The sequence below is a fragment of the Engraulis encrasicolus genome, chromosome 10, assembly GCF_034702125.1.
Source record: "Engraulis encrasicolus isolate BLACKSEA-1 chromosome 10, IST_EnEncr_1.0, whole genome shotgun sequence".
Taxonomy (NCBI): domain Eukaryota; kingdom Metazoa; phylum Chordata; class Actinopteri; order Clupeiformes; family Engraulidae; genus Engraulis; species Engraulis encrasicolus.
Window position 1 is genome coordinate 48618144 of NC_085866.1, and position 11104 is coordinate 48629247.

General features: G+C 42.8%; 1 protein-coding gene across 1 annotated transcript; it reads right to left on the minus strand.

Annotated features, from left to right (window-relative positions):
- Positions 1-209: 209 nt before the first annotated feature.
- On the minus strand, positions 210-10198 carry edem2 (ER degradation enhancer, mannosidase alpha-like 2). The gene is made up of 11 exons (XM_063209153.1): positions 9927-10198; positions 9387-9497; positions 9230-9269; positions 8948-9053; positions 8590-8715; positions 6147-6358; positions 4403-4544; positions 3915-4039; positions 3454-3598; positions 1559-1680; positions 210-874 (listed from the first exon to the last, which is right to left on the minus strand). Exons 1-11 carry the CDS (start codon positions 10031-10033, stop codon positions 329-331), a joined length of 1782 nt encoding a protein of 593 aa, XP_063065223.1. The 5' UTR covers positions 10034-10198; the 3' UTR covers positions 210-328.
- Positions 10199-11104: the final 906 nt, after the last annotated feature.

Genomic DNA, 11104 nt, shown 5'->3' on the forward strand with positions numbered 1-11104 from the left:
AGCCTTTGTTGTTTGACATTCTTCCTGCCAAGAGTGTTAAAGTGGTCTCATGTTTTCTTTACCATAATAAGCTGTTGCTGGTTTTCCCACTGTGGCCTGCCTGGCTTTACTTGTGACTCCACAATAAATGTCTCATTTTCCTACATGAAGGTAATAATTACAGTTTAATAAACCAGAAAAAGCAAAAAAGAAAAAACAACAAAAAATGCTCAAATAAATATTTGTTTTATTTTTTTTGTAAAAATGACTTTCCTTCAACTTGCAATCAAAACTCACTATGACAAACAGACCCACCCCCCGCACTCCTATTTTCCCCATCTTTTTTTTATCATGTATTGTCTGTGAACACCTGCCCCATGAGGGACAGCTTGGAACTGAAGGGCTGCATGGGGCAAGAGAGCACCCGGGGCTTCCGCCGACTCCCCGGCTTGAGCGCAATGCTCTCCGTCGCCCGCAAATCTCTGCTCGTGTCCATATCAATGTCCATAGCCACAGCGCCTTTGACCTCTTTCAACCCGTGAAGCAGAACCGGCTCCCTGCCCCGCTCCTCCTCGTCCTCATCCTCCTCCGGCTGGTTAAAGGAGTCAGGGGCCTCGGACAGGCTGAGCAGGATGTCCTGGAGCTCGTACCGCTCCTCCTGGGCCCGGCTGCAGCAGTGCAGGGCCGCCGGGTCTAGAGGGTGGGCCTCCGTGTTGAAGATGTAGCCCCCGGCCGACAGCACGCAGTCCCCGTCCGACCCGCCCAGCTCAAATGACGAGCCGTTGTTGTGCAGGAAGTTGTCCGGGTCGAACAGCAGGTAGAGGTACTTGATGGTCTCGGCCAGGAAGAAGGACTCCATGCGGTTGTCCAGTTTGTGATCCCTCACGTCCTTCACCTGCATTTGGGCCAGAAAAAAAGGTTTCATTATAAATCTAGAAAAAATATTTCACCAAACCTCTTTATGCAGTACAGTGTGTCTCCTCATCTAACGGTCTTACAAGAAAGCAGGAAATACGACTTCATTGCCTCTCTTTTCCGCCCCCACCACTCTCCCAATACAACAGCAGATGCTGTACAGCTTTTGTGTAACAAATAGTGGTGTGCATTGGCACTGCCACTCCTCACGATTCGATTCAAATCAATTCTATGATGCATTACAATGCATTACATTTCTACTGAAAGCAAAGCAAATGTTTCATCAGTCATGATGAGGCAATACAAGTAGTCAGACACTGAGCAACATTTTATTGGCTGTTTTCTGTAGGCCTATCAGTCTTGCAGTTTTCAATGCTTTGAAGTGCTTTTACTTAATTTAACATTCATTTGCTCCTGAAATATCCACGGAAGTAATTGAAACTTAAAAAAATGTGCCACATCGATTCTGGAACTTGCCGCATTGAATTGAATTGTCCATGCCCCGCAATGCATCGCCGAATCGATTATTGTTGACACCACTAGTAACAAAGTAGTCGCCACCGTGATAAATAATGTGTAATAACCATCTTATTGACTGACAAAGATTGTATTAAATTATGATAATGCCCCTATAAGGACGTCTGTCCTGTATTTTGTCACTCACGCTGGCAAAGCCGCACTTCACTCGACTGATCTTCTCAATGGACTCAACAGCGTCTCGCCCAAGCTGCTGGAAGATGGGGTCCCCAGTAGCCTTGTACAAATACATGGCACTCTCAATCAACTCTGTGCAAACAGTGAAATAAAGATGAAAAGATACAGACGGAGAGAGAGAGAGATTATAACTGTGTTGGAGATAAGTAAGGGTTAACGTTCGGCGAGAAGGTCGCTACCGTGGAATAGCAGCACGACAGAGAGAATCTTTAGACCCCGACGCGACGTCTCTGAAGTGCTGCTATTCCACAAAGCGACCGACTCGCCGAAAGTTAACCCGCTTATTATATGGATATACTTAAATGATTCACACATGGCGGGGACATTTCTTTAGACCTATTTAATGTTAAGATTGTTGCTGCGCAAAACAAAACAGTGCCGTTGTGGAACACCGCTAGGCAACAGCTAGGTAGCCAGGACAACAGGTGTTGTCTATCACAGCAGCTGATTAGAGTGACAGAAGACCGGACCCCCTGCGGAGTGATATGAAACATTCGCTTTAGCCACTGACTTGTATACAAGCCAGTGGCTTTAGCAGTGAACGTCTTGTTGCCATTGACAGCGGTAGCCAGGACAACGGGTGCTGTCTATCACAGCAGCTGATTAGAGTCTTGTTGAAAAGTCGCTTTAGCAGTGAAAAGTCTTGTTGCCATTGACAGCGGTCTGTTATAGACCAACCCGTCCGTTATCGAAAAATAACAGACGTCCGAACGTTGGGGAGCCCCGTTGAAATGAATGGAGCATTCGACAGATGACGTCACAACCATATAATAACAGTCTATAAATGTCAGTCGTGCTAGACATGCATACTGTAACAGTACTGTGACATGTGGCTGTGTGTAATGTACAAGCTCTGAGGACCAGCATGGATTGTAGTATGGGTAGCCATGGCCTAGTGGTTAGAGAGCTGGCCTTTCAATCTAGGGGTTGCAGGTTCGAATCCCCCCTGACCTCTCCCTACACCTGCACCCATGGCTGAAGTACCTTTGAGCAAGGCACCTAACCCCATATTGCTTCAGGGCCTGTAACCAATACCCTGAAAAATAATAGTTGTAAGTCACTTTGAACAAATGAAAGCGTCAGCTAAGTGAAATGCAATGGTGTAATGTAATGTAATGTAATGTATGCATCTCAACAAAGATACAGTGCAGTGTTATACTGGACTGCTATATGCCATCTCACAGTTCACGACTAACTAATGTGCCTTCCAAGAAAGAAGTGTTTTAATGTACCGACACTGTTAAAGTTCATCAGCATTTTACAACTATGTTAAATTGGGTGTGCTGTTATTACATGTAGGCTATGTATGTATGTATGTATGTTTTACTGTAGTGACCTTTGGTGCTGTTTTTCCACAGAAGCTTCATCTTTGTAGTATTTTATACATTCAATAAACCTCTGACTTTATGTGGCAATAATAATAAAAAAAATCTCAGCCTGCAATCGTCTTTGTCTGTCTCAGGCATCTGAGTACCAACCAGGTATAACCAATGTGTATATATGCAATGTGTATAACCAGCAGATGTACATGAAGAGAATATTAATTGCATTTAAGCTAGGTCCCTTGGTCTAGTATAGTGTTTCTCACCAGGAGGCGGTGTTGGGGAATCCTGGGGGGAGGGGGGTCTGGAGATACAGCTGAGAGGGCGGTGCTTACGTAGTTGCCATTGGTGTGTATTAAGTCTGTTTTATTTTTTAATACCAAGGGGGGCGTTGGCAGGCATATGACGAGGTTAAGGGATGTTGGGAGGCTTATGATGAGGCCCAGGGAGCATTTATTCACAAACGGTTGAGAAGACTGATCTAGTATGGGCATGTGCTGTGTTTGAGGTGTAGTGTACGTACCTGGTCTGAGGGGGTATCCCTCTCTCTTGTCCACAGTGTAGCCCTGATAGATACTGTAGAACTCAGGCAGGCCTCCAAACTGACGCCACACCGTGTAGTAGTTGTGGAAGGTCCTGACTGCATTGTCCAAGTCACCCATCAGGCTCTGGAGCATTCAACAACAAAACACACACAAAAAAGGTCAAAGGTCATAGGTTTACTCTGGTTATATAGTGCTGTATAGACCATTATACTTACTACTGCATTTCTGAAACTTCATCAATCTTGTTACAGTCATATCATATGGGCTCTAAGCCATAACTTGCTTTACCATTTTAATGTACTTCTTATTTTGATTTAATTCTGACGTTTATGTTTGTTTGTCCTCATATCCCCTCAATATAACAGATCTTGTACTAATTCTGCTGGCACTTTTTAACAGTATAACTCTACAGGATTGCATGACCATAAGACTGTGTCACCTGCAGACCGGGCCAGAAAGCCTCTAGGGACTGGAACACAGGCATGGAGACGGTCCCTTTGTGCATCTGTACCCACAGATACCAGTCATCAAACTTGGTGTAGTTCTTCACGGCAATGTCATACTCTGATACAACAACAGGCAAGACACAGAGAGAACACAAAATACTCACATTAAAATGACTGTTTTGTTAGGACATAGCGCACGTACGCAGCAAACATTGCTTTCATCTGTTCAAATTCCTGACAACAACTGATACTGTAATATCAATAGCTTGTGTAATAGTAAATAGCTTTTACCTGCATTACAAAACAGTTTGCATCTTTCCGTTTTTTTGTTTTGTTTTATATCACATTCAAAGGGTAAAGGGCATTAGTCAAAACAGGCAGCATTACTTAAAAGAAAAAACAACACCAAGACAGTGATAATGGACAGTAATGACCGTGGACGTTGGTGAAAAGTGCAAGCTGAGATTCAGCGTGACTGTACCATGGAACATTGAGAGCAATTCCTCATCCTGCAGCATGATGGCGCCCTTCACCAGGTATTCGAAGTACGAGTCGATGCCCGCTCCAATGCCAGCGTCTTGAGCCACCCACTTAGAGGTCACGATGTCAATGTGGTTCCCCACCTGACAAGATACAGTGGTGATCACACATCATATCTGACAAACACCATGCACTGGAACCATAAGTGGTATATGAATGGCAAGAGACTCCTTCCAAACAAGATATCTGGCTCTGATTAAAAACTTTCCATTTTACTCAGTATATCAGTGTAAGTTACTGTTAACCTTATCTTAGAATTTTAATCAACTTGCTGGTCAGAGTGCCATTCACACTTACTAATTTTGACCATGATAACCACCTGGCTGGAAATTATTATTTCTTCAGTGCGGAGGAAGCTGACTGATTCAATTCAGAGGAGATACAAAATGTTAAGGACATCGGAAAAGATCTGTCTAAGGAAAGAAAATAGGCTACAGCACAGTGGCGACATGCTGATCAGGTGACCGCAAGGCGGCAACTGTATTTTCCACATGAAGACCTACTTCCTGTCTCACGCTTCCTCCAACTGACATCTTGCCCAAATATCCCAATTGCCATTCACAAAATAGGTTTGAAAATAATAGTAATTAACAAAATAAAGACAAAACAAATATCAACAACACAAATGCAGCCACTGGGCATGACTGTGTCATGTAATCTTGTGCACTAGCCTACTATGCCTACATACTGTTCTGTACCTGCCACACTATGTCCACATTGGTAAGTTGCTTTGGATAAAAGCATCTGCTAAATGTCATGGAATCTAACAATGTTAAAATGTTACATTAATTAACATAACCCCTTCTACTAATTTTATCATGCATACATACTTCGTAAGTCACTGCAGATAAAAGCGTGTGCTAAATGTAATGAAATATAATGTAATGAAATCCAATGCCTCTCCCTCCCACGGACATCTTACTAAAATATTTTCATTTTCATTTGTAAACTTGAGTCAAAACAACAAATGCATAACAAGAAATTATAACCACTGAGTGTAATCATGTCTTATAACCCCTTTGCACTAATTTTAGTGAAAGTAAAAGCTCAACTGGGAAACTCCAACTCCCATTGTCATTGTGACCGAGCACTTCACAGCACACAAATGCACACTGCACACAAAAAATATTGCATACCTCACCAGTGCAAGGGGGCAGTCCCCAATGGCACCCGAAAGGGAGCAGTGCGGCGGGACGGTACCATGCTCAGGGTACCAGTCATGGAGGAGGATAGGGAAGAGCGCACTTATTAATTACTCCCCCCACCAACCTGGCAGGTCGAGAGTCGAACCGGCAACTTTTGGCTACAAGTCCGACGCCCTAACCACTCACCCATGACTGCCCGTGATGTGAACCGGAGGCCAGCTAGCAGAGTGTGGCGTGGAACATTAGGAAACCTTCCTCCCGCCTCATACAGTATCATACAGTATGAGCTATCAGACTGGTTCTTTAGGTCCTTTGGGCCAGCGGTATCGTGCTGTGCCTCCCATGCTCGAACAGCAGCGTTGGTTACTAGGAGGTGGCGGGTTCAAGTCCTGAGTGGCGGACTGTGAACCCCTCAGTTACACATGCTTACATGCACTGTACCTCAACACACTTTGTATATTGCTGTCTATGTCCCATTCCGCAAGTCACTTTAGGCAAAAGAATCTATGTAATGCAATATACTATAAAGTAGGGTCTTACCAGTCCGATATCAGAGCGGGTCCTCCAGAGAGCTCTCAGGGCCTTCCATGCCACCTCCTCAAACACTGGGTCACCCGTCAGACGGCTGAGAGTGGCAAACTCCAGCACAAAGGTGCCCACCCCCGCCGTGCAGGTGACCGGGGTCTCTGTTGGGTTGACACCCTTCAGCAGGTTCACCGTGCCATAGGGCATGCCTGTAGGGGTCTGGAAGGCTGTAGGGGCAATGAGAAAACACATTGGAGAATAATGAGCAGTTTGTTTACTTTTTGTTTTAGATATTTGTTGGGCCCTTTTGCACCTTTACTGAACAGGATAGTGTGGGAGACCGACAGGAAAGTAGTGAGGGAGAGAGATGGGGATTGGGGAAGGATCCGGAAATTTAAAGAGAAAAAAAAAATCTGCTCTTAGCAGCGTACGCACTGATGATGGCATGGTGGTAGACATGGTGGTATATGATATAGAGACTTCGTTCCTGAGTGTAGATTTTTTTCACACCAAAAGATATTTATTTGGCTTTAGAAGTTGCGCCCACTGCTACACTTGCAAGATCAGGAAATTCTTAACGGTTTAATTTTTACCAGTTACAAACTCAAGTATAAGAGCCCATTGGAAATTGAAATGTACACCAAATACTGCACTAAATAATTTAAACTTCAAAAAAACATTATTTTACAATGATTTTGCCTTATCCCCATGTTAGAAATTCAAAAAAACATTCAAGGATGAAATCTCATTTATGATACTGGAAGTCGTTGTTGTACATAAATTCATAGGCAGAATATCACCAAGAATAAAAACTGGAGGAGTAGTACAATGTAGTACAAATAGTACAATGACCCAACCAATCGTTGCTTAGACCCCATTAATTAGACATATTGCTTAGACCCATTACTGGTTAAAATGATCATGTAACCTTGATAACATGATTCCACACAAACTATTAACATTTTGGGTGACTGCAGAGCAAGTTTATCAGAGTTTCAATCTCACTTTAAAAATATGCCTACAGTGTCAGTAAGTAATGTAAGACCATATTTGTTGGATAGGAAACACGATTAGAATAGATCAGCAACACTGAACTGGACTGCACTTTACAAAGGCGTTTTGGCTTGAAATCTAAATCCTGATAATGCTGCACAGCATCACAGCAATTTGGGGAACAAAATGTGCTAGATCGACCACAAAGACAGCGAGTTTGTTGGTTTGGCCAAAGTAACATACACCATGACGCACGCTGATAAAGACAAAAAATGCCAAATCCCCAGAAACTGATACAATATTTGTCTTTTTGCATAAAAAACCCCAGCTGCTCTTTCCCTGTGTCGCACTGCAGTCACTTGGTGGCTCTTTGTGACCTTCTCTGAGCTCATTGATTTTGTATCAGTGCGCCCAACAGTGCAGCTTCAAGATAGGAGGTAAAATGGGGGAAAAAAGAGAAAAGGTTTACCCCAGCAGGTCTTGAGCACAAGCTGAGAGCAGTGAAAATGTGAAAAGGTCACCCGAGGTGAGAACCATACGTCTAACGCTACATCTAAAAAGGCCACAGAGGGCCTCCGCACTTTACTGTTACGCCTGGGACCCAGGTTTGATTCTGGCCCAAGATCCTTCAACGTCTCTCTCTTCCACTCACATCATGTCTTGCTCATTACTGTCCTGTCAAAATGTGTAAAAGGCCAACAACACATCATAAAAAGAGAGAGCTGCCACCAACACCATTCGCGGTGATTACTGTATGTCAGCCATCACCATGAGCTTCCTGTTGTCTAATATGATTAGCCTTGAGCGGGCTGATTGTCAGCTTCATAAACCACTGTGTGTTATTATTAAGTAATGGAAAATGGAAAAACTCCTTAACAACCGTATTTGTTGCAGAGAGACACGGTGGAATGATCTCTTTCCACTCTGTTTGCAATAGTCACCATGTTTGATAGCGTCACATAAACCCACTAGTGGCTGTATATCAACCAAGACTACCTATTGGCCTCATATCTAAAGTAGGAATTAAGCATACCACCATCTTGATCAAATGTTTGGTAAGGATGCAGTAGTGAAATTCCACTGTAATGGAATCCACTACATCAAAACCCTGAAACTCACCAAAAATAACATTTTTGCTCCAGGAAAGAGAGTTATCTTTTTACCTCAGGCTTATCATTTTCCCCCAGCTGATTTGAATGGCAGACAGCAATGTCATAGGCCGTCAGTCACAATGATGTGTCCAAATAACATATATTTACTGCAGCAGCTAAATCAATGAACACCACTGCTCACGCGTCTCGTCCAATGACATATTGCAAAATGTATTGACCGGATCTAACTATTGTATAAAGTGTATGTTCTCTCTGTATGAGTCTCTCCCTGATCTAAGTGGCTCTGACCTGAGAGAAGCTTTTCTTTGAATAAAAGCATTCACCAAATGTAATGTAATGCCAAGTATCCTGACCTGGGAGCAGTTTGCGTGCGGCGTCCTCGGCCATGCGGAGCAGAGGACCAGAGCAGGGCCAGCCCTCCTCCACATCCACCCCGGCCTGCTTGGACAGCAGGTGGGCCGACAGCAGACCACCAACCACTGGAGAGACACACATAACAAACAGGACAGATTTGACGCATAGGATATAATTATGTTACATACTACATGTAATTTATTATTATTAGAACAGCATTGTTGCAGATGCTGCTCAAGCCACTGTTCCATGAACTACTCACTATATTACAGTAGACATGCTGTACTACTGTGCAGTAGAATGGTAATAGCAAAACTTGGGTATCTTTCTGTATTTAATTTCAAATTGCTTTTTCACCTCTGATGTTGGTTTCAAACACAGATGCATTGACATCGATGTCAAAGTCCACAGTGTCCTGCAGGAGATTTGCCACACGCTGAAATTCTGTGTGATTCCCCAATATCTAAGAAAACAAACCAAACATGTGTGAAGTGTGTGTGTGTGTGTGTGTGTGTGTGTGTGTGTGTGTGTGTGTGTGTGTGTGTGTGTGTGTGTGTGTGTGTGTGTGTGTGTGTTCTGACCAACATCCACACAGCCCAAAAATAGTTGATGAACATCAAGTGCTTCACTGTATCTTACCAGTAGTGTATCCAAGGCATCAATCAGTGTCAGGGAAAAGCTGAAAAAGAAAGTAACATGCAAATCTCACTTTTGCAATTGACTTGAATCTCTATAGATCATCAATGCTATCCATAACCAACACAATCATTTCAATAAAAAAAGAGGATTTCCGAACCTGCCCCAGGTATCCTGACCATCACAGGTAAGTGGCCGCAGCTCATCATAAGGATAGGCATTATCCAGGTAATTGTTGTAAGCATGGTAAAACATAGCCTTTATTCGTTCCCTGTGTAATAACACACATACATGGACATTACTTGAACTGTACAGGGAAAAACAGGGTGGACTTGTAATGGTTACACTAACAACACAGACCATCAACACTGTGGACGAATTAAATAAGATTGGCAACTTGGATTAGAGAAGACATTATTGTAGAGCAGCAGAAATGGAAAATGAATAGGTTAACTCTTAAATCTCAACATGGCGTGCTCTTGTGGTGCTTTACTTGCCACCAGACTACTTGGGTCGAATGTTTTCTTAACAACACAAATCCAGAGGAAGACTTGTAGTTCTAGCCCACTTTGTATTTATGGTGAGTTTATATCCTGTGTTCCTGTCTGGTGAGTTTATCACAGTGAGCTGGCACAGCCATCTGGGAAGCCAATCTATAGTAACTAAATTAGCTTGTCAGGTGCTATCGAAGAAGACGTACCTGTACTTTGCCATTTCCTCCTCCGTAATTTCTTGGGCAGCGGCATGTTTGACGCTGGATAATACATACGTAGCGCAAAAGAAGATTGTATACAGAAACCTGAGCATGAATAAGCGAGGAATGTAAGAAATATGTGCTATGTTAAGAACAGTGCATCTGTGCGGCTTCAAGCAGTTACGCGGAAGTATACATGCGTAGTAAGCATGCGCACTGGTTAAAGCTGACGTAGGAAAACGTAACAGGAAAATGACCTTCTATCATGTTTGGCCGCCAGGTGGCGACGAGAGACTTTGGATGTGGCGCTAGAGCGCGTGTCATTGAGAGTAGGCTATATTACAGTAAACTCAATGGTCTAAATAAATAGATTACGCTCTACAATTACTAGGCTACATAGCTTCATCAAGCCTTTTATCACACTAACCCTTTGAGAGTTTTTTTGTTTTTTACACTTAATTGGGAGGAAGATACAGACTAATAATTAGTATGATATAAGTTACACCTATAGCTCCACAATCCTAATAAAAAGTTGCCTATGTCTAAATATTATCTGTTCTCATGAAGTCTTGTTGGGGAAAAGGACACAAAATATCACGTTCATAATTTTAAATCATTTATTAGTTTGATACAGATAACACACAAGTTACATATGTCACACGCACGCACACCTCTACCATTTCCTGGCACATTGTGGTTTCTTCTTCAGAGAAAACACAAGCAAGGTGAAAATAAAGGAGTAAGACAAAGAGACACCACACGGTTTCATGGCTGTCTATCTCCTTTCTAGAACAGATTTAGTTGTAGAACGCGTCTGCAGGTTCACATAAATTACTAAATAATTACTGTACATATAATTACAGACATTTATATAGCCTACAGTAACATAGGCCTACGTGTTACAAACTGTGCACTTACTACCATCACTATTTTGCCAGAATGATATAGTTTGACTGACCAGAACCATGCTAAAACGGCTTTAATTTAATGAATGACTTTATCCAAAACAACCCTGTCACTCTCTCCTTTCATGACTGTCATAGGGACAGTCTAGCGTCATGAACTTGGAGCAGGGAGGCACACATGGTAACACCAGGCTGGTTGTAGTTATGCATAAATGATCAAATGCATTATTTGCATAATCAAGTTGTTACATACAGTAGGCAAACAATACATATGGAATT

Coding starts and splice junctions, on each gene's coding strand:
- edem2 (XM_063209153.1), bottom strand. CDS start 10,033: ATGCTCAGGTTTCTGTATACAATCTTCTTTTGCGCTACGTATGTATTA. Junction 9,498..9,926: donor GAGGAAATGGCAAAGTACAG/GTACGTCTTCTT, acceptor GTTATTACACAG/GGAACGAATAAAGGCTATGT. Junction 875..1,558: donor TGAAGTGCGGCTTTGCCAGC/GTGAGTGACAAA, acceptor GCCCAAATGCAG/GTGAAGGACGTGAGGGATCA.